This window comes from Anomalospiza imberbis, chromosome 2 (assembly GCF_031753505.1).
Source record: "Anomalospiza imberbis isolate Cuckoo-Finch-1a 21T00152 chromosome 2, ASM3175350v1, whole genome shotgun sequence".
NCBI classification, from domain to species: Eukaryota; Metazoa; Chordata; class Aves; order Passeriformes; family Viduidae; genus Anomalospiza; species Anomalospiza imberbis.
The window spans coordinates 66,781,324-66,801,610 of record NC_089682.1 but is presented as its reverse complement, the minus strand read 5'-3'; the positions used below and the strand labels follow the sequence as shown (position 1 = coordinate 66,801,610).

Below are 20,287 nucleotides of genomic sequence, written 5' to 3'. Positions count from 1 at the left end.
ACACATAATTATCTTTTTGCCAGCTACATAGCCTTTTATTCTTCATATTTTACTTCTTTTTTTCTTTTCTTTTTTTTAAATGTAGCATGTTTTTTTTTTTTGGAAAGAATCTGCGCCTTGAGAATTTATACAGGCACAGCTCTGGATACAGTTGCTTTGGTACTGAAAAGTGTAGCTTTGCAGCTTTCCATTACATGACATGGAGTATAATAACAAAAGCTATTCTTCCACATCTGTCAAGAAAATTTATCTCCAAATCAGTCTCAGGCAGAAACTATTATAGGCTGTGCTTGCACAAGCTGACCGTGGTAGATTAGTCAGCCTCAAAAATAAAGATTAGCCCTTCTTCCTTCTTAGGAAACTCCATGTCTTTTTGCAAAGCTTACACATGAATGTACTTATTGCAAACTATTTAAAAAAAGCTCTTTGCAGTTTTGAAAATTTATGAACTGGAGGATTACAAACATTTGTAAAACCACATCCTGTCAGCTCCTGGCAGTCACGATAATTAGACATCAGGTGCCAGGTGCTAAAAAGAACAGTATGGGAGAAGTAATCACACATCAAACCAAAATGAACCATAGGGGAATTTTTAAGATGATATGACAATGTGGGATGTGACATTGAGGAATACTGAATGCAGAGAAAGGCCAATACAGACTGAGATAAATTCTCATTTCATTCTGATACTTCAGTTATCATCAAGAAGGAGACTAGAAGCAGAAAACTGCAGTAATGTATAATGATATGTTAGAGGACTCAGGGCAGGGGAATTTTGTGTCTGAATGTGACATGGTTTTTAAAGCTCTTCCTTCAGGATTTTTCAAGGAGAATACTTATTTTGTGCAGGGTGCCAAGTCCTGTGCAAGGGTGAGCCGTCAGGTGTTTCTACTGTTCCATTACTAGCTTGCAGAAAACCTTTAAAACCAGGGCTTCCCTGCTAAAGATGCAGAAAAGCCTGCAAAGTCATCTTTCCCTTGTGCAACTGAGAGACATGAGTGGACGGGAAAGAATTTCTGATGAAGAAAGGAGCAGGTGTTCCTGTGGTAGTAAAAGATATAAGTTGCTTATGCTCGTCTGCTCGACCTGCTCGTGAGACAGGGAATATTTTCTCATGAGACAGGGAATATTTTCTCTCAGGCCACACAAGGTCACCTCCAGCCTCGTGGACCTCACATCCAGACCAAACGGCCCCACAGAGCACACTGAGGCAAGGTGCCTGTGCCAAAATCTCTTGCAGTGGTTCATCTACTGATGGAATAAACCTCCTCTGTGATAGGGAAGTACAAACAGTCTGCTCTCAAAAGACATTTTCTGGAACAGCACAAGGCCTGTACTGTGATTTGAGCTCCTGACTGTGCACTACAGACCAACTCATCTGTGGCTTTCACAGTCATACGACCCCTCTTCAACCTCAAATGCATTAAATTAATATGATTTCTTTCAAATCTGTGTTTTCACATAAATTCACTCAGAGACATTTTATACATATGAAAAGTATTCTGTTTCTGAAAAGAAATTCAAATTTTCCAGTGGCTATCTTGGGACTTTGTAGATAATTCCTGCAAGTGTAATTTCTGTTTCTCAAGAGACATGTGACCAATAATTGAAGCTCAGTACCTCCAGTTTTATGTATCCCTGACTTAATGCACCAGTACTGCTGCATCACTACTCAGCTTTTATAAAAGGAACACCATCTACTTCACAGCGGGAAGGAATTAATGCAGGTCTGTAATACTGTAATTCACATGTGTGTAGTAAAAAGTAGAAAACATTACAGTATTAAAATTCCTGGTTTTCAGTATATGTATGTAAATTAAGCTGTAGCAGAAATAATTCTGCAAGACAATGAGAGAAAGCAGCCTTGAAACAAAATTCTTACCCAGCACATGTCGGTTTCATAATATCCCTTTTATTCAACAGTATAATTGAGGAGAATATATTTGACCTCTTTCACATTTTATAAGTAAAGGACTAAAATCCATAATCTCAATTACTCTCTTAATAGACTATCTTGACTTTTTTTTCACCTGTTGACCTGCAGGATAAAGCTATTTACAAGTGACGTTATTGAGGAGAGCACTGCCATAATGAAAATGCTGAAGGACAAAAAAAATCCGATAAGGAGACTAGAAAACACATTTGGAAGTGCACTTCTCAAGTCTAATTTATTCAATATGCATACTGTGAAGCAATGTGTGTCTAATGTACAATCAGGTATTAACTTGGTACCAGCTATTCCAGTCAGTAGTTTGCAGCAAGTTGCAGGTACTTGTCAGAAAGCAAAAGTCTGTGAACAAGAAGGTAGTCTAGCAGTGAAATGCAGAAGGCAGGGAGGAGAGCACATCAAACTGCTATGTTACCTCTTCTCCTTATGCTGATGTCTTTTCTCTTGCAATTCTGTATTTTTTTTAGCCTATTTTCTGTGCAGCCATGCATCTGCATGCACCAAACCATAAGTTTTACAGAGTAATCTCAGGCCTTCTGGTTTCAGTCCTGTAGGGCACAATGTGGTGGGTTACTAAGACAGCTAGTTCCTAGCATAAAATATTTTATTTATTTTTCTATAAGAAACTGCCAAAAAAGTAGCTATATTTTGCACTCAAGTCTCATGGCAAGACAATTGATTATCTGCTTTGTTCCTGGTCTGTTTTAAGTCATAAACATTTCTTTGTTCCTGGTCTGCTTTCTTCCTGGTCTGTTTTAAGTTACAAACATTTCTTTCATTTTTGTAGCAGCAGCTCAGACCCTTGGAATGTGCTCCATGCAAAGGAAAAGCCTCTCTTGCCTCATTTGTATGTGTGGCAGACATTTAATTCAAATAACATTTACATTCCGTATAAGTCAAGGATATCTGATGTCTTCACTTTCAAATCCCAGCTGCTGCAAATCTTACATATATGATAAATGGTTCATTTTAGAAACAAAGGTGAAGTGTGAGGAAGAATCATAGAATGGTTTGGATTGGATGGGACCTTAAAGATTGTCTGGTTCCAGCCCCTCTGCAATGGGCAGGGACACCTTCCACTAGACCAGGTTCCTCAAAACCCCACCCAACCTGGTCTCGGGGGATCCAGCTTCCAAGGATGGGGCAGCCACAGCTTCTCTGGGCAACCTGTGCCAGTGCCTCATCGTCCTCACAGAAAAGAACTTCCTCCTAATGTTTAATCTGAAGCTATTCTCTTTTTGTTGAAACCCATTGCCCCCCTTGATCTGTCACTACGTGCTGCCAGCAAAGAAGTAAGCATTCCATCAGATTTACAAGGGGAAGACGTTCGTTAAAAATTAGGTTTATAAAGGAAAGATTTTGCTACAAGGTTGAAGCAGCAACACAGATGCGCCTACAGAAGCCATGTGCAAGCCTAGCAGACAGGCAGAGCAGCACGACGCGTACAGGGACACTGCCATAGCCCGAATGGGCTTGGAACTAAATGATCCTCGAGGTCCCCCTCCAAGCCAAACCATTTTATAATTCTATGATACTCCTTCTACTGATACAGTGCGACCAAAAAGAGCTCTGAACAGGGAAGCTGCAGAGGAGTAACACTAGTGAGGCAGAGCGAGCAGGATTCACTTTTATTCCACTCTCTCCGCATTTCAAGCTTGGCCAGTGAGTGCCCCTCCCACGCGAGCACTTGGAAACTCCGACTGCGGGCTCCTGGGGCGGTGTTGTGAGGGAGCCGTGGTGACGATCCCTCTCCTGCATATATTTCTCCACGTGCGCGCTGAGATTGCCACGTTAGGCGAGCAAGGCACTGCCCACACTTAGATCGGCCATGGGGAAGAGGCTGACCGGCACAGAGGAACCACCCCAGCCGCCTCGGGGGACAAATACCCTCTGCCCCACCAGCGCCGCTTTTATATTGGGCGCGCGCGCCCCCCGCCGCCGTCCCGAGTCCCAATTGGCTACAGGGGGACGGGGGCGGGGCTTGGGCGGCCGGGCGGGCGGCGGCGCATGCGCTATTGGCGGCTCGTTGGAGGCGCGGGGTCACGTGGTGGGGACGGCGGCCGTTGGCGCCTCGGCGAACGGGAGGGCCCGGGCGGCGGCGGGTGCGTGAGGGGCGGCTCGGCTCTGCTGTCTTCTTCCCTTCCCTTCCCTTCCCTTCCCTTCCCTTCCCTTCCCTTCCCTTCCCTTCCCTTCCCTTCCCTTCCCTTCCCGCCCCGCTGTTTTACTTCCCTCCGCACTACCCCTCCTCAGCTCGGACGGATCTAGGTGCGGCCCCTGCGGGGGCTCCCGGTGACTGGCGGGAGCGGCCCGGGCGGACCCGGGGCCCTCTCCGCCCCGCACCACCCGCCTTGGGCTGCGGCTGAGCCCGGGCAAGCGCGGCGTTCGCATTCTCCGCCTCTGCTGTTATCCTTTGGAGCCAGGCTTTGCATTGGTCATCCTGCACATTTTTCCTCTCTTTAGGAGTGTGTGTGCGTGTGAGACAGAGAATGTAGTAATTTGCTACTTAATTTTGTGCCGTGATAAACTTCTGTAGCTCACCGGGTGACTAAGGGAGGGCTGGCAGGATCCAGGATGCTAATGACCCTTTTTATACTGTAAAGAGCTTGGGACTCATTGCTTTAATAACCCTTTACCGAAAGTATCCCATGGATCTTCGGCTTTACACCTCACCTGATTTCTTTACAGTGTTGCTGTTTTATCTGTGATAGTGTCTCTGCATATACCAAGATCAGTATGTATGATGCTGAAAGTAATTGTTTCCAGGTGTGATATGTTGGTTAAACTCACTAGATTTTTTTAGAATCAAACAGTGGCTTTTGAAAGTCTTTGTTTGTTTTGTGTGAATATTTTCAGGGTTATAAATATTTAAAGATCCTGTAAAAATCTTACTTGATTTGTGGGGAGGGGAATTTTAGACTTTCACAGTAAAATTTTGAAGGAAGCATAATTTGAAATTTGTCTTCTTAGGAAAACTTGAATAAAAAATCGTTAGTGAGCACTTTCGGCTTTCCAGTGAAATGCTTGGTACGCAGGCTGTTGCTAGAGTTTCAGAGCCTGTACAGTAGCAAACCTTGGAGTGCAGCCAAAAACATCAACAAAACTGCTGTTGTATTTTACCTCTTCTCTACAACAGTTATGAGAGTATTTCAGTACAGATCATCTGAGTGACCAGCCTACTTTACTGTGGGGTGTGCTTTTCAGTAGTTGATGGGTTTGTTTTTAAATCTTCCCAGGAGCGGAATGGTGTTCGCTCTTTGCTTTGCAAATGTTGGTGGCTAGTCCGCAGAGTAGACTGTGAATGTCAGACTGTTGCAGTGTTTGGTACATAGCTCAAAGAAGTTCAAAAGCAATATCATTTGTGACTGTGACAAAGACAGAGCCAATGCTGTTGATTACAGTTAAGAGTCATTAAGGTTGGAAAAGGCTTCTGAGATGTCAGCTCCAGCCTCCACTTAGGACAGATGTCAACAGTTGTAGCTCTCACATGCAGATGCCATGATAGATTTGACAACATTATGGCAGTATCCTGTTTTTATAGCTGTTTTGACAGTGTCGTTTATGCACAATTTCTCTTTTTCTTTGCATTGTTCTCACAGACGTTGATTATTCAGCATATCCAAAGATGAAGAGGAAACTTGCAGCAGCTGGGACATTGAGGCTTAGTCCTAATGAAGAAGCCATGTTTCTGAAAGAAGAATACGAAAGAAGAAGAAAACTAAGGTTACAGCAGGTATGCCTGTTGTATTTTTCCATGTGTTTTATTTCATTTGATGATATAACAAATAATTTAAGAAAAGTAGCTGAAAAGAGTATTTCCTGTAAGCTAAATTTCAAGGTAATAGTATTGTTGAATAGTGGAATTTTTCATGTTGGAAAAGACCCTTGAGATCGTCATGTCCAGCTATTAATCTGGCACTGCCAAGTCCACCCCTAAACCATGTTCCTAAGTGCCACATCTACATGTCTTTTGAACTTTTCAAGGGGTGGTGTCTCAATTGCTTCCCTGGGCAGCTTGTTCCAGTGCTTGACAACCCTTTATGAAAAAAAAAAAAAAAATGCAAAGTGGAAAATAATAAAAATAATAAACTATGTTTACTAAGTTTTCGGTATAGTTGTTGATTTTTTAAAATCTTGAATTGTAATAGGAGCCTTTCATAGATTATTGTGTTATATTTTTGGAGAGAAGGATATTCCAAGCAGTGTTTGTGATTTGTCACTTGTATGTAACTTTTTGGACTTTAACCAAAGTGTTAAATTGAGATTAAATTTATTATTTTATATATTAATTTTGGAAAAAGGTAGGAGCAACTTGAAAGTATTTTCTGGATAGACTGTGAATGGAATAGTAGATGAGATGGAAAGATGGAAGTAGGGTAAACTGTGTTGTGGAAAGTCTTGCTGCAAAAAGTATAATGCTTTTCTTGAATTGCTGATAAACATAAATGCTATTTCTACAGGTTAGAGAGCAGCAGAAGTACATCTCCTACCAGATAAGGCAGAAGGTAAAGCAGAGGAGAGAAGAACAACTGCATCAGTTAGAGGAGGCACTGAGAGCTGAATGGCAGAAGGCACAGGATGAGAAGATGAAAGTCCTGGAAGAACTGTATCTATCAAGCTTAAGAGCGATTGGGGAGGGTCACCGACAGGCCAAGGAAAATGTAAGTGAGCTTAATATTATTGTGTCATGGTTTCAGCCCAGCCAGCTGCTTGCTCACTCCCTCACCAGTGGGATCAGGGAGAGAATCAGAAAGGTAAAAGCCAGAAAACTCATGGGTTGAGATACAGACAGTTCAATAGGGAAGCAAAAGCTACACACAGAGCAAAGCATAATGAGGAATTCATTCTCATCTTCCCATGGGCAGGCAGGTGTTCAGCCATCTCCAGGACAGCAGGGATCCATCATGTGTAATGGTTACTTGGGGAAGACAAACACCATCACTCCAAACATCTCCCCCTTCCTCTTTTGTCCCTCCACTTTATGTACTGAGCAAGGTGTCAGATGGTCTGGAATATCTCTTTGGTCAGCTGGGATCACCTGTCCTGGCTGTGTCTCCTCCCAGCCTCTCATGTACTTCCCACTCTCTCACCACTGTGTGAGCCCTGCTCAGCAATAACAAAAACCTTCCTATATTATCAACCCTGTGTTCAGCACAAATCCAAAGCACAGCCTCATACCAGCCACTATGAATAAAATAATTTCTATCCAACCCAATACCAGCATATATTGTCAGAGACAATTTTGATGTTTTAGAAATACCAAAATTGCTGTTTGTTTGGTTTTTCCTTTGACATTCCAGATTTTGAAGTCCTGAAACCTAAATAGACAACTTTTTAAGAAAGGAAACTTTTTAGAAGTGGTTGTGTATTTTTTTGCAGTTATCTTCCCACAAGATAGTCTGTGGGCCTATCTGTGAAGGCTTTTGCTGGGTAGATGTTAAAGTTACTTTGTATTGGCTTGTCTAGTCATGTACATTTGTACCTGACTAAATTGTACATAATGACTAAGGATCTCAATTATGCCATTATTACAGTAATTTTTTCTCCACCATGGATCTTTTCTATGGTCAAGAAAATACACTTAACATTGTTTTTTCCTTCAGTGCTCCAGTGACATGGAAAACCTTGATAAAGGCTTCAGAGACCTTTGCCTGGACTGCAAACGGGTGTCACTTTTTAATTCTGCACCTATAAACTGATTTAACTTTTTTTAAAATCCTGTAACTTGTGTAGGCTCTGCTTGAGAGATCATTAAGATTTCTGGGTAGAATATTTCTATAGGTTTGACTCTGAATCAGGTTTACAGAAATCAGCCATAGATTTCTGTCTTGGTTTGAAAAGACAGGAGTCTGTGAAGGAAGGCAAGAGTCTCCCGTGAAATGGAAAAGGTAAACCCCCTCCCTCCAAATTACCACAATTTCAAAATAAAAAGGCTCTCAGGCAAAGATATGGGAATGGGAATAACAGTTCTTTACTAGAAAAAACAATACAAAACAAAAAAAAAAGTAATTAGTACAAACAAAACTACTGATAGAGTCAGAAACCTGACCTCCTGAGGAGTCAGGGTGTTGGTGATAGTCCAGTTAAATGGTGGCTGCTCCTCCTGGAGTGGCAGATGAAATGCAGCTGAAGCGGTGGTCTTGTAGAAGGGTGTAGTTTTCTCTGAAGGTCTGGTGATAGAGTAGATGGTCCTGGTCTTCCTCTGGGAATCCAGCGGAGAAGAAGCTGCTCCTTTGGGAATCCAGCTCCTTTGGGAATCCAGCGGAAGAGGCTGTTCTGATGATGTAACTTTATCAGTCCTGCAGTGAGTCATTCAATGGCCCATTAACAGACGATATCTCCCCGGAGGGAGACATTGTACTTGGAAGAGATAAGAAAACTGCCCAACTTAACAGAAGATACCTGCCCCACCTCCAACAGATGGCAAATAGAATATATGCTTATCATACAAGCCAGGACAATTTCTTACATGGATTTTGCAAAGTAGCTTACTTCCTGAATTAGTCAGAATCTTTAATAAATTAGCATTATGCTTTTCCATGTATCAGTGTCTTTAAATCAACTTCTTTATAAATTCCCTTCCAATGCTAGGATGGGTGAGTTAGCAAAAAACTGTGGAACCAGTGTTAGAGGAACAGAAAAGTAATAATAAATGTTTCTGTTGATGACTGAAGAGTAGTAACATACTTCTTCTACACAGTTTAGTTTGCATTTGCTACAAGGTGCTTAAATAACTATGTTTAATTATCCTTTTCATCAAACTGATGTAGAAGAAGCTAGGATTTCTACATCAATATTTGGTTAAATTGGCTGAGGGATGTCGCAGGTTTGCTGCTGTTGTTGGCAGAGAAGAAGAAAATAAAGATGGCAGAGAAGGAAAAGTTATTAAAGTAATTTTACCTTAATAGAGTAGAAGGTAGTTTTGAGCTTGTGCTTCTTACCAGCAGTATGTAATTTGAAATATCATACTGATAGTATGAGATGTGAGTAGAAATCTGTATTGATTACAATATTTTAATGTTAAGGAACCTGACTTAGAAGCTCTGGCAAAGCAAGCAGAGGAAAGGAAACACAGAGCAGAGACAAGACATAGAAAAGCTCTGATAGCGCAGAAGCACCAAAAGGAAAAATTACTTCGTGAGCAAGCCAGGTATGCAATAGTTATTTTATTAAGAATGAACTTTACAGTGTCACAAGGTGAAAGGCAGAAATGTTAATGCTTCTTGCTTGGAGCTTTTTCAATCTTGAAATTTTATAGATTAGAGAATTAATGCTCATGGACAAAGCTTGTGCCTTTTGATAAAAATTGTAGCTTTAAAACCAAGACAAGAATGTCAGATATTCAAGCTGGCTTTATAGACTCTCCAGGAGTTCAGTGACATATGAAATGAAATGTTGTCAGGGCAGTTCCTCATGGAGAGTTAACCACCTGGAAGAAGGACCTAATGTATTTGTCATAGTCTTTCTTCTTAGGCTGTTTTTTATTAAGCAGATTGGAACAAACTTGGGCTGGCATGGAAAATGCCATGTGTCCTCTTGGGCATCATTGTGCTTGGGTTGAGCTAAGACCTGTAAATAAAATAGTTAACTATATCTACACTCAAGCAGTTAAAGTAGGTTGAAGTGCACAATGTTTTCTGGAAACTTAGGTCAAAAGCAGAGATTTTGCCTTGCTTTTGGGATGCTTCTATATATTAATGTTTTTGCATAACTTGAAGAAGGTAATTTTTAATGCTGCCTTCCAGCCCAAGTTCTGTTATCTTTTTAATATGCTGCCCCATCCCTATGGCCCGACCATTCAGTGCAGGTACTTAGGAATCTGATTTTCGGTTTACCTTTTATTTTGCACTGTTCTGTCACTGTTGCTTGAATAATTTTCCATCTCTCTTCTCTTTTGCGGCTTGTTTTGTCTTTGTCCCCCAAGACGAGCAGATGCACGTAAACGTGCTCTGGAAGTGGAAAAACAAAGAGCAGCCAAAGTTGCAAGCCTGCCACCTCCTCCGCCACGTCCTTTTGAGGTATGTATCCGTGATACAACAGTGATCACAATTTCAGAGGTACCATAGATATTTATTGGTCTGACTCCTTGCAACAGACATCCAGAGTTGGTATTTGCATATATAAGGAGAGTGGTTCAGCAAAGGCCAAGAGAATGAATTTATTAGAATGTTAGTGGATTTCTTGCTACTAAGCTTGGGTACTTTATTGATCTCTTGTTATATGTGAATTTTATTTCTTGTAATCAGAGTCTTGTTTTTGTAGTTAATGTGTCAGTCTAAACTTTCATCATATTTTCATTTAGTAGCCTCAGTAATATGAGCCTTTACAATGATCCGTCTCAGCAAGTACATCACATGCCTCCTCAGCCTGCTGTCATACTGTTGTAGTTCACAGCATTTTGTTTAGTTCTGAAATAAAGGCAATTCTGTGTTTTTAGCTGTGGGGTGGTTTTTGTTGTTTTTTTTTCCTCCCTTCAATATCGTTTTCTTGTAGGGAGTCCTAAATAAAGGGGAAGCTCTTGAATTTTGATTGGAAACCATCACCCAAGTCTATTGGGGAGGCTGCAGCCTTTTGAGGTGTGGCTTTGTACCCCATTCATGCTGCTTTGATTTCATAGAGCTGGTGCAGACGTGTAGAATTTGCTGTAGGATTGCAGATCTGAACTGCAGAAAGAATGTTACGTGCATTTTTACTTTGGAGTTAACTAATAGAACTTCATGAATGCAGAGTTTTAAATTGCCTCATGTGGTGTTGTGCCCTTTTAGACCTTTGGGTTCAGGGATATTCAAACTACTGACAATAAAAGAAAGGTTTGAGGTATACTAGCCCCTCTCAGAGCCAGTGAAGCGTTCAAAACTTTTCCCAACTATATCCCAGCACAATATGTACAGGTTAGAGTGCAGGATGATAGGGGTTTGGTGTTATATTTGGAAAAACTAAATAAGGTTTGACCCTCCCAGTTTTAAGAATGATTAGAAAGAGTACCCATTGACCTTTCATTAGTACAAGCTTCTCTCTAGATCTTTTTGTTGGCTGCCCAAGGGTTTTCATGTTGTGTAAACTGGATATGAGTGAAGATTAAAACAAATGTAAGGGAGTGGTAAAGTTTGCGGTTATTTCTGGTGAAATATATGGTGTATTGAAATTTAGTACATCTGGAATAAGGTCCTGTGGTACAGTCCAGGTAAATTCACACACCCTTTCACACTGCTGCTGCCCTCTGTGTTGTGCCACAGGGTGTGTTCCCAGTGTGTCTGGTGTAGAGAAGGTGAAGTCTGTGTCAGTCCAGACTTTGACTCTTTGTTTCCTGGGTCTCATGTGCTTCTGTTGCTCAGTTTGGCATTGTTGAGAAAGCATGAGATGCTGTGGCTTTGCTTTGTAGTAACTTTTGCAGTTTAGAATGGGTCTTATGTCACATTTTATTTAACCCTTCCCCATAGATTGTCACTGCAGTTAATCTCCATAACAACTAAAATGACACAGTATTTAATATGTAATACTTTTATCTAGCAATATCAATAATGCATCTTCCTTTCCATTTTAAAAATGCAGAATTTTCTCCTCGTTCTGTCACCAGGGGAAGCAAGAAGGCTTTATTTCCAGGTTTCTTCAGGTTCTGGTGAAACCAGAATTGCATATACAATTGTGTGGATGATATGTCTGGGTCGGTGCTCTATTTAAGTATTGTTCCTTTTCACTTGTTCTAGCAGGGTTTGCAAACATCTGGATTTTCTACAGTATGTAGGGTTTGTTTCTCTTACAAAGTTCATGTTGTGATAATGGCAGATTGAATCAGTAATTTTGCAGATATGTTGAGTTTTTGTTGAGGAAAAGAGATTGCTCTCTTTCCGTATAGCACAGCGTGTCAATTTGTTCCATTTAAAGACTAGCTGACTTTAAGCCTTTTTTCTAGTTTTCATATCTGTATAGATTTCAATCCTTTTGTTGTAGACCTATGGCTGGGAGGGCACAGGGCTAAGAATAAAGTTATTTTCTTCAAAGAGTTATTGGGTGCTATGTACTTCATTGCCATGTACTTCATGGGGGAAAATGTTAAGTAATTCAAAGATTGAGAGATTTTTATTCCTGTTTCTGCTTCAAAAGATAGAAAACAAAAGATATTGACTGTCAGTTGGAGGAAGGTAAATCTAGCGCTTTGTCTTGCAAATGTGTTACTCAAAAGGCACTGAATCTAAATTGTTTAAATCCTGTGAATTACAGCAAATTACACGGTCATCTGAGTAAGTCTGCTTGTTTTTTTGAATGTTTGCATAAGGAGCTTATTAAATGCAACTATAATCATAATCTGATGCTCTGTTGCAATAACAATTGACTATAATTTCATAAAAAGGAGCTAGGGTATTGTTGTTTATGGCATGATTACTTAGAATATAAGAAACATTTTCTAAAGATACTCCTATTATTGTGATTTTACCCAGTTAGAAACGAAGTATTTTTACTCTAATGTCATAACCCATTTTGGTTCACAGAATTATGGATTTTAGAAGTTGAGGTTGTATTTAGTTAGACCAAATGAAAAGTTACTTAATTGAAGTTAAACTGTAAGCACTATCTTATTGGAAAATGTTGCAGAGTTCTTGGAAACCTACTTTTTCTTACATGATCTATTAGATTTTTATGGAATGGAAACAAAACCTGAAAAATATTACTATACTCAAGTATTAATAGCATTTGTAGAGTTGAGGTCATGAGGTTTTTGTTTGGTTTTTTGTCCCATTCCATGATACTTTGCTGCTCCAGTTTTGCCAGATTTTAGTATAGAATTATTTGCTTTTCGAAGGAAGGAGAAAAAAAGAAGGGAGGAGTTATAAAACCATGCTGGAAGTATGGTATTTTTTTCAGCCTAAATTGCTTTTGACACTGATTGAAAAATTGCAGCCTCCCAACATAATTCTCAAATCTTTGCAGCTTTTGAATAAAATTCTGTAGATTTGATTGATTACATGTAATTAATAATTCTTTGTTATTGGTTTGTTAATTTTAAATATTTTAAATAATTCAGAAGAGGTGTTTAATTGTACATTCTGAAAGTAACCCAGTACAGGTAATCTGGTAATCTGGCTAATGAGATTTAGGCCTGGGACTTGTCTGTTCTCATAGCTATAATTAATATCTGCAAGTGTTTGTTGATCTGTTACTATGGTTTTTATTGATTAAGAACTTTAGCAGTTTATTTTTTTACCTACTAGGATAACATGCAAAAATATTGTTTTAGGACCACAAAATAAGTTACTGAAGTTCTGTTGGTAAGACTAAAAGTAATTTTACTGGTTTTGGGTCCCTTAGGACAAGAAAGACATTGAGGGGCTGGAGCATGTCCAGAGAAGGGCAACGGAGCTGGGAAGGGTCTGGAGCACAAAGCTGAAGAAGAGTGGCTGAGGGAGTCTGGGGGTGTTTAGCCTGGAGAAAAGGAGGCTCAGGGGGAACAGTGTCACTCTCTACAACTGCCTGAGATTGTAACTAGGCAAGGGTGGGTCTCTTCACCCAGGTAACAAGTGATAGGACAAGAGGAAATAGCCTCAAATTGCCCTGGGGGAAGTTTAGACTGGATATTAGGAAAAAATTCTTTGCTGTCTTGTCAAGCAATGGAACAGGCTGCTTGGGGAAGTGATGGAGTTGCCATTCCTGGAGATACCTAAAAGATGTGAGTTGTGGCACTCAGGAGCATGATTTGGTGGTGTTCTTGGCTGTGCTGAGTTCATTGCTGGACTTCATGAAGATTTTTTCCAATATAAATGATTCTATGATTTTCATTTAAAGACTTTACTTTCTACAGTCTTCATAAAATAGTGATAGTCAATACTGAAATTTTGTATGCCTATTCTTATGCAGAGATAAGTTTAAGATATTCCTGAGATTTAATGCTGCTCTTTGTGTGTGTGCATTTCTTTATGGTCATGTTAGTTTTAGAGCACTCAAGCTATGAATCTTTCCAGTTTAGTAAATGTGGATAAGAACACATTTTTAGGAGAAGGTTGAGGGAAGAGGAAGCTGAGAGAAAATTAGTGGAGGAGATGTTAAATACAAAGACAGGTCCTACAGGATATTGAGTAACCTAACCCGGCTACTTTGCTACTGAGAACATGAGGCTAAGCCAAAGAAGAGGGAGGGTCTGATGGCTTATTGTTCAAATTTCCAGAAAAGAGTTGAAATGTGTTAGTGAACCCAAAACTTCTGAAAAACCACAGCAACTTAGCATTCCATGAATAGACACTTTTCAGTGAAGTTGCCGAAAATGCTCTTTTCTCTGGTCAACTAATAAATTGGACATAATGGCTCTGAGTTTCCTAAAGCAAGTCTGTACTTGACAAGTGTTGTTTTGCTGTTGGGTGTAATTATTTTGTGGGTCTGTGGTTGCCCTGCTCTGAGATGAATGTGACAGCTGTTGTAAGTGGGATTTGTATTAATGCATTAAACTCGAGTGCTTCTAAATTAGTGCTTTTGAAACATGACACTGATGAGCGTCATTTCTGTGCAGGGGTTTGCCTAAGACTGTTAGATGCTCTCTGTTATAAAAGCCCTCTAGATCTGCCTTGATGTCCTGATGTGGTTTATTAACTATTACATGTATATAAGGTTTTAAACACTATTTTCAGGACAGAATTTGGTGTCTTTTAATAATAATTTAGCTATACAGATCACTTCTGTTTAGTTGCTTTGGTGGAGCTACTGTTCTGTGATACAGCTGTAGTTGTACTTTTCTTCCTAGAGTTTTGAAGTGAAAAAGATCCTTGCGATGAAGCCCTGTGGTGCAGGCAACTTTTCTGTTACACGTTACCATATTGCTGAAGCTTTGGTGGACAGAGAAGTGGACGGAGGGCAGGTGAATAACTCCAAGTGTTTGTGCTACAGTGTTACATACATGTTTCTTTACATTGCATACATTGTCTGGATATCAGCTGGTGGATTTTCTAGAACCTGTTTAAAGATAACTTGTATAAAGAAGCTTACACTACTTACTGAAGAGAATCTCAGATGGGCAGGCTTCTAAAGCCTGTTATGTGCTCAGTCACTTAGGGGATCACACCTAGTAGTCCCTTGTGAACAGGCTTTTATTGGAAGGTGAGATCACGAGACTGGTATAATGTTCAAACACCCAAACTGGAAGACTTGTGTCTTATGCTGAATTGATAGGCACAGTTGCCCTGGTTTTCTTTCTTCCCCTCTTTTTAGCAATGTATTCCCAGATGTGTCTTGTATTTGCCTTACTTATTTGGAATGACTTTTTTTTTTATTCCTAAGTATATTTTTATGTTAGTGAGATTTTTCTTCTTTGAAGGTTGCAGATTGTTTCTGGTTTCCCAAATGAGATTGAAGATATTTCAGGGACATTTTTCCCCTTGTTTAAAACAAAAGCATGAGGATAGAAGTACTCAATCTGTTACGTTGACCATATCATTCATTTTACCATGTATTGTAGGAAAAATAACCACTCTGTGATAATAAATAAATTATATAAATGATTGTCCCTGGTACAGCTTGAAACTGGAACACTTTGTCACCTAAATTTACAAAATACATAATAATGTGGTTTTTTTTCCAAAGGTAAAAAGTGATTTTGGTCCTGCTTGCAACATAAACGTTCAAGGATGTTCATATGGCATTGTATGTCATTTAAGTGCTATTGCTGCAGAATTATTCATTTATCTATTGTTGCATATGCTTTAAACTACCGAAGAACTTTGTGGACTAAACTATTGATTGTCTGCCAGCCAGATGCTCATTTAGCTGCTGAAGAAGAAGGGAGACGTTTGGAGGAACTACACAGGGAGGCAGAGAGGGAAAGAAGAAAGCAACTTGAAAAGGCAAATATTAGAGGAAGTCATGCCTTGAAGAAGATCCAATTGGCCAAGGTAGGCAAAGCAGTTATGCCTGTTTTTAATGTCAGAATGGCCACTGTTCAGTAAGTTGTAGGTAGGTGATTAATAAAGGAATTACATTTACAGGAGGGAAATTGTTGGACTAAGTAAAGTTTGCAGAATGTCTTTGGGAAAAAAAAAAGTCAAAATCTGTTTGCTTGTTTTAAGCATCTAGAAGGAGTGAGAATGAAAGAACATCCTCTTAATTTTTGTTATCTGAATGTTTGACCTGCTATTAACCAATAGGTAATAGTCAAGCAAAACTTTAATGAGTTCTGCTTTTCCACATTAGCTGTAGTTGCAGTTGGTACGTCAGTGGAAAAAATATTGCTTAGAAAGTAACAAGTTTTTTTATTTTTTGAAAACTTTTCTAAGTTTTTACTCAAAGACTGCTATTCTGTTAGTGTGCAAGTCTGGAAATGTTGAAATAGTTTCCTTTAAGAAATAAAAATTGAACTACTAAGAAAAGTCTTTGTACTGAGATCTACACTCAAAAAATTTTTGTGGTCTGATAGCTTCACATGTATTTTTGTTGTCTAAAAAAAGAGCTTATGTTTTATCAGCTGGGATATGATTGGTCCTGAATGAGTAATCAAACTAAAATGGGGGTTTCTGGAGATATTACTGATGCTCCTGAAATTAACAGAAAAAAAATCCCAACAAACTTCTTTTTTTTTTTTTTTTTTAATAGCTCTCACATATACTCAATATGCCAAAAAGTATTTAGTTTGCATCTTAAAAAGTAGCAACTGCTGAATTATATACTAGCAAAAGTCACTTGGCAAAAGAAATACTCGTTTACCGTATAAAACAGGAAGTTTAATTATCTTGAGGAAAGTTGGCCTGCAGGTGTTGAGTCTGATCCTTAATTTAACATCAGATCTTCTAGGTAGTATTGATGACTCCTGTGTGTCTAAAGGGCTGATATGGCTTTCTTCTGAGGAAGCACTTTCTCCCTAGAATAAGATTAACTTTGAACATTAACCAAACATCATTGTAATCAAATGGAAGCATTTTGTATGAGTCTTGATATGTGGCTGTCTGAATGTGAACACTGAAGGTTTGTTATCCCTTCTTTATTCTTGAAGGACAGGGAAAGACTTCTGGAAGAACTGGAGCAAATGCATGCTCAGGATCGGATGCGCAGGAGACGGGTTGTCACACAGATGCCACCTCAGCTTTCAGTGCCACCATACAAACGCATGGAAATAAAAAAAGAATGGCAGAGAGAACTGGAGTCTGCATTTGAAGAAATGTGCAGTGAAGACAGGAGTAAGTTCTTTGTTGGAGGTTGCTGAATCTGGCACCCAGTAAAGGAGAGGCTGCTGCAGCTTCCTCCTCCCTGTCCAGCCAATAGCGAGGCTTTGTGTGTATTCATAGCTGGCATGCACACAAACAGCCTTCCAGGGCACATGCATACAGCTGGCTGTGCAGGCCAGCAGGAAAAACAGCACTCACATAAGTACAAGCAGCACAAATGGCCTCCTTCTGTTTACTGCTCTGGCTGATCAACAGGAAGGCCTTTTGTGGGATATATGTCTGTAATATGGTATGGATCCCTCCAGCAGCTGGTCTTAGACTATCCAAGTCTATCCAAGAGTTGTCCCCTGTATCCTAGGTCTCTCTCTGCCACACTGCAGATCCTCCTCAGGTTTTAGACACCCAGTCTAGTGTCCAGTGATTCATGCTGGATCCTGGAGCCTTAGAATTACCTTTCATACTCATGTATGTACTCAAATGCACATGTGCTCAAATATGTGTTATGGATCACTTGGTGGATAGCTTTCGACACTTGCTCTTACCTGGCAGCTGGCCCTTGATCCTTAGTCTTCCCAGTTGCTGGCTGCTGGGCCTGTGAACCCCCAAGATCTGCTCTACTCCAGTTGTTACTGCACAGACCCAGCTGGGCACGTGAGCATATGCACAGACATACACATGCTATGGATTCCTGTGGGAACTGACCTTATATACTCAGTCTACCCAGTAGCTGACCCTGAATCCTCTTGTAGTCTTGGAGATGCACACATATGTGCTAGCAGGTTTCTTAGGATCCCTTCCTCTTCTCTGTAGCTGGCTTGAATGCTTGGATCTCTTGATCCCTCTCCTAGACAGCTTGTAGGTTCCCCTAGCCTATACAATACCCAGCCCCTTCTTAGAGCTGCCTGATGCGTAACTCCTAAGACTCTTACCTTTCTTGTTAGCTAGTCTAGCTTGTGATTTGCTAGCCACTGCATGCTAATACTCATACCCACCTAAATGCACTCATTATGGCCTCTGCAGTTAGCAATGCTCTAGACACAGATGCACCTGTGACTTTTGGTCCCTGTTCCAGTTACTGGCCCTTATATATCTGTGTACACACATGCACACAAAACACAGTGTTCCTCACGTAGAAAAACAGCTACAAGTGGAATTTAGTGAGCAGACAGAACAGACTGTCAGGTACAGTGCATGGCCAGACCAGTGGACTGACTGTCTCATTTTATCTCACTATTTTTGCACTTTTATTTCATAGTTGTTGTGCCCCTGACTAACTTGATCCTTTCGTTTCCCTGCCTTGGGTTCCTCCCCTAAGTATATGTAACAAGCAGAGAATTTCAAGGTGATCTTCCCCTGTGTCCTACATCCCTTGTAGGCAGTGACCCCCTCAGTCAGTAAGGTGACCATAGGGGCATTCCTGTTGTGCAATCTTCTGGGATTTCACACCTGGACTGTGTGATCGCTCTCCTGTGGCAGCCTTGTGAACAGCCAGGTCAGGGTGTGTCTTTTCCCTGATGAAGTTATTGACATCATGTGTAATTTTTCTTGTGAGCTGCTTTTGGTGTAAAGCTAAGCCTTTCATCGCGTCAACTTCTATTTTGAAAAACATAGCATATTCTAGTGGAAACTGCTGTGGAGGTTCTGTATGAATAGATGGCTATTGATCTAAACAGTTTTGAATCTTGTACTTTGGTGGGAAAAAAAAGCTGCATTAAATCTCTTGTAAAATAACCTCTTGATATTTGAATTTCCTGGGGATTTGTGTGTGAGTGTAGTCTTGCAGTGTTATGGGATTTGTATTCCAAATGGTATTTTTATTTCATTGTGTTCTTTTAATTAGACATAAAAGGAGACCTGATTCTGCAGTTTGAGCCACAACCTTTGCCAGCCCCTTCTGACAGAGCTCAAGATAATGATCTCGATATCTCTTTGGAGCATGAATCTGCTTGTGACACTCAACCAGAGCTTCCTTGTGATACTCAACAAGAATCAGGACATGTGATAGAAGAGGAGGTCCTTAATGAACCAGAAAGTAAAACTTCTAAACTGCATATTTAAATTAAACCTTTTCATTTTATATTAGAAAAGATTAGTATATCAAATAAATTTTAGTAATAAGTAAAATGCCTTCAGTAAAACTTCTTAGTGTGCGTAAACTAATTCAGTATAATTTGGTTTATGTTTAGCATAGAGGCTAATACCCTAATGATTACGAATTTAAAAATGAAAATGTGACTTCTCTTTCTGATATGCTTTAGTTTATTAGTATGCTGAGAATAATTTTTAATTATAAGAACTACACTGTTAGTAGCCATAATTATTACTGTATATTTAGTATAAATTACAGACTGATGCCGATGTGTGAACTTAAGATTTTGAGGTATTTCAAAGCTGAAGCTTTATAGTCTGCTTTTTGTATGTCTTTTATGTTCAGGTTTGTGGTTGAGTTGCTGCATATTGTGAGTAGGCTGGAATGGATGCATTCCATTTTATTTGTCCTGTTTACTTGTGTCATGTCCAGGGTCATATGATGTGAGCCAGAAATGTCTCTGTGAGCTTTGCTGCTTGGCCAAGCACTTCTGCATCCCTTGAGTGGCACAGTCTGGTGTTTGGTCTGTGGTGCATTGTGCTGCCAGTGCTGATAGAAAGCAGAGGGCAGGTGTGGGGATAGTACTGCTATATATATTTCTGCTATAGTTTGACTATAAAACACTGCATCCAGCTTAGCCCTTCTTTTATAGCTTGCAGAGACAAGTTATGGCTTTTCTTTTGCAGGTAAGAGAAAATTTTGCTAAGATTTTAAAAATACAGCTAAGCTATTTGTCCAACTCTGTAAGCAATAAAAAGAAAAGAGGGGTTTTTTAATGATATGAAGATATTCATTACCCAAAACTCTTAACAGTATCTATTCTTTCTAGGGCATGAAGAAGGAAAAACTTGTCAACCTCGATCAAAACTTGCCTTAAAGAAATTGTTGAACAAAATTAGAAGCCAAAAAGAGGAGTGGACATCAAAAAGTGAGAAAGAGAGTCAAAGTGAATTTGAAACTATTGAATCAGGCACAATTGCTAGTGAAAAGAGACCATTATGTGATTTAGAACTTAACAAGGAGCAGCAGAAAAATACAGTGTCTGAAGCCAAAGGTACACAGTACATGCTTGCATCAAAGTTTGTTGTGTAGGAGCAAAAGACTTGTACTGCG

General features: G+C 39.8%; 1 protein-coding gene across 3 annotated transcripts in view; it reads left to right on the top strand.

Moving 5' to 3' along the window:
- The first annotated feature begins 3,963 nt into the window (after positions 1-3,963).
- The window catches only part of CEP295 (centrosomal protein 295), a 44,502-nt gene continuing 28,178 nt past the window's right edge, over positions 3,964-20,287 (top strand). For 2 of the 3 annotated variants that reach the window (XM_068181508.1, XM_068181507.1), the window contains exons 1-10: positions 3,964-4,050; positions 5,545-5,678; positions 6,406-6,606; positions 8,971-9,095; positions 9,870-9,963; positions 14,676-14,789; positions 15,679-15,819; positions 16,914-17,097; positions 18,926-19,117; positions 20,004-20,228. In XM_068181508.1, the coding sequence (XP_068037609.1) occupies positions 5,571-5,678; positions 6,406-6,606; positions 8,971-9,095; positions 9,870-9,963; positions 14,676-14,789; positions 15,679-15,819; positions 16,914-17,097; positions 18,926-19,117; positions 20,004-20,228 (1,384 nt within the window). In that variant the 5' untranslated portion in view covers positions 3,964-4,050; positions 5,545-5,570. Of the gene's footprint in view, positions 4,051-5,544; positions 5,690-6,405; positions 6,607-8,970; positions 9,096-9,869; positions 9,964-14,675; positions 14,790-15,678; positions 15,820-16,913; positions 17,098-18,925; positions 19,118-20,003; positions 20,229-20,287 lie in introns of those variants that run through there. The other variant, XM_068181509.1, reaches the window with a different exon arrangement.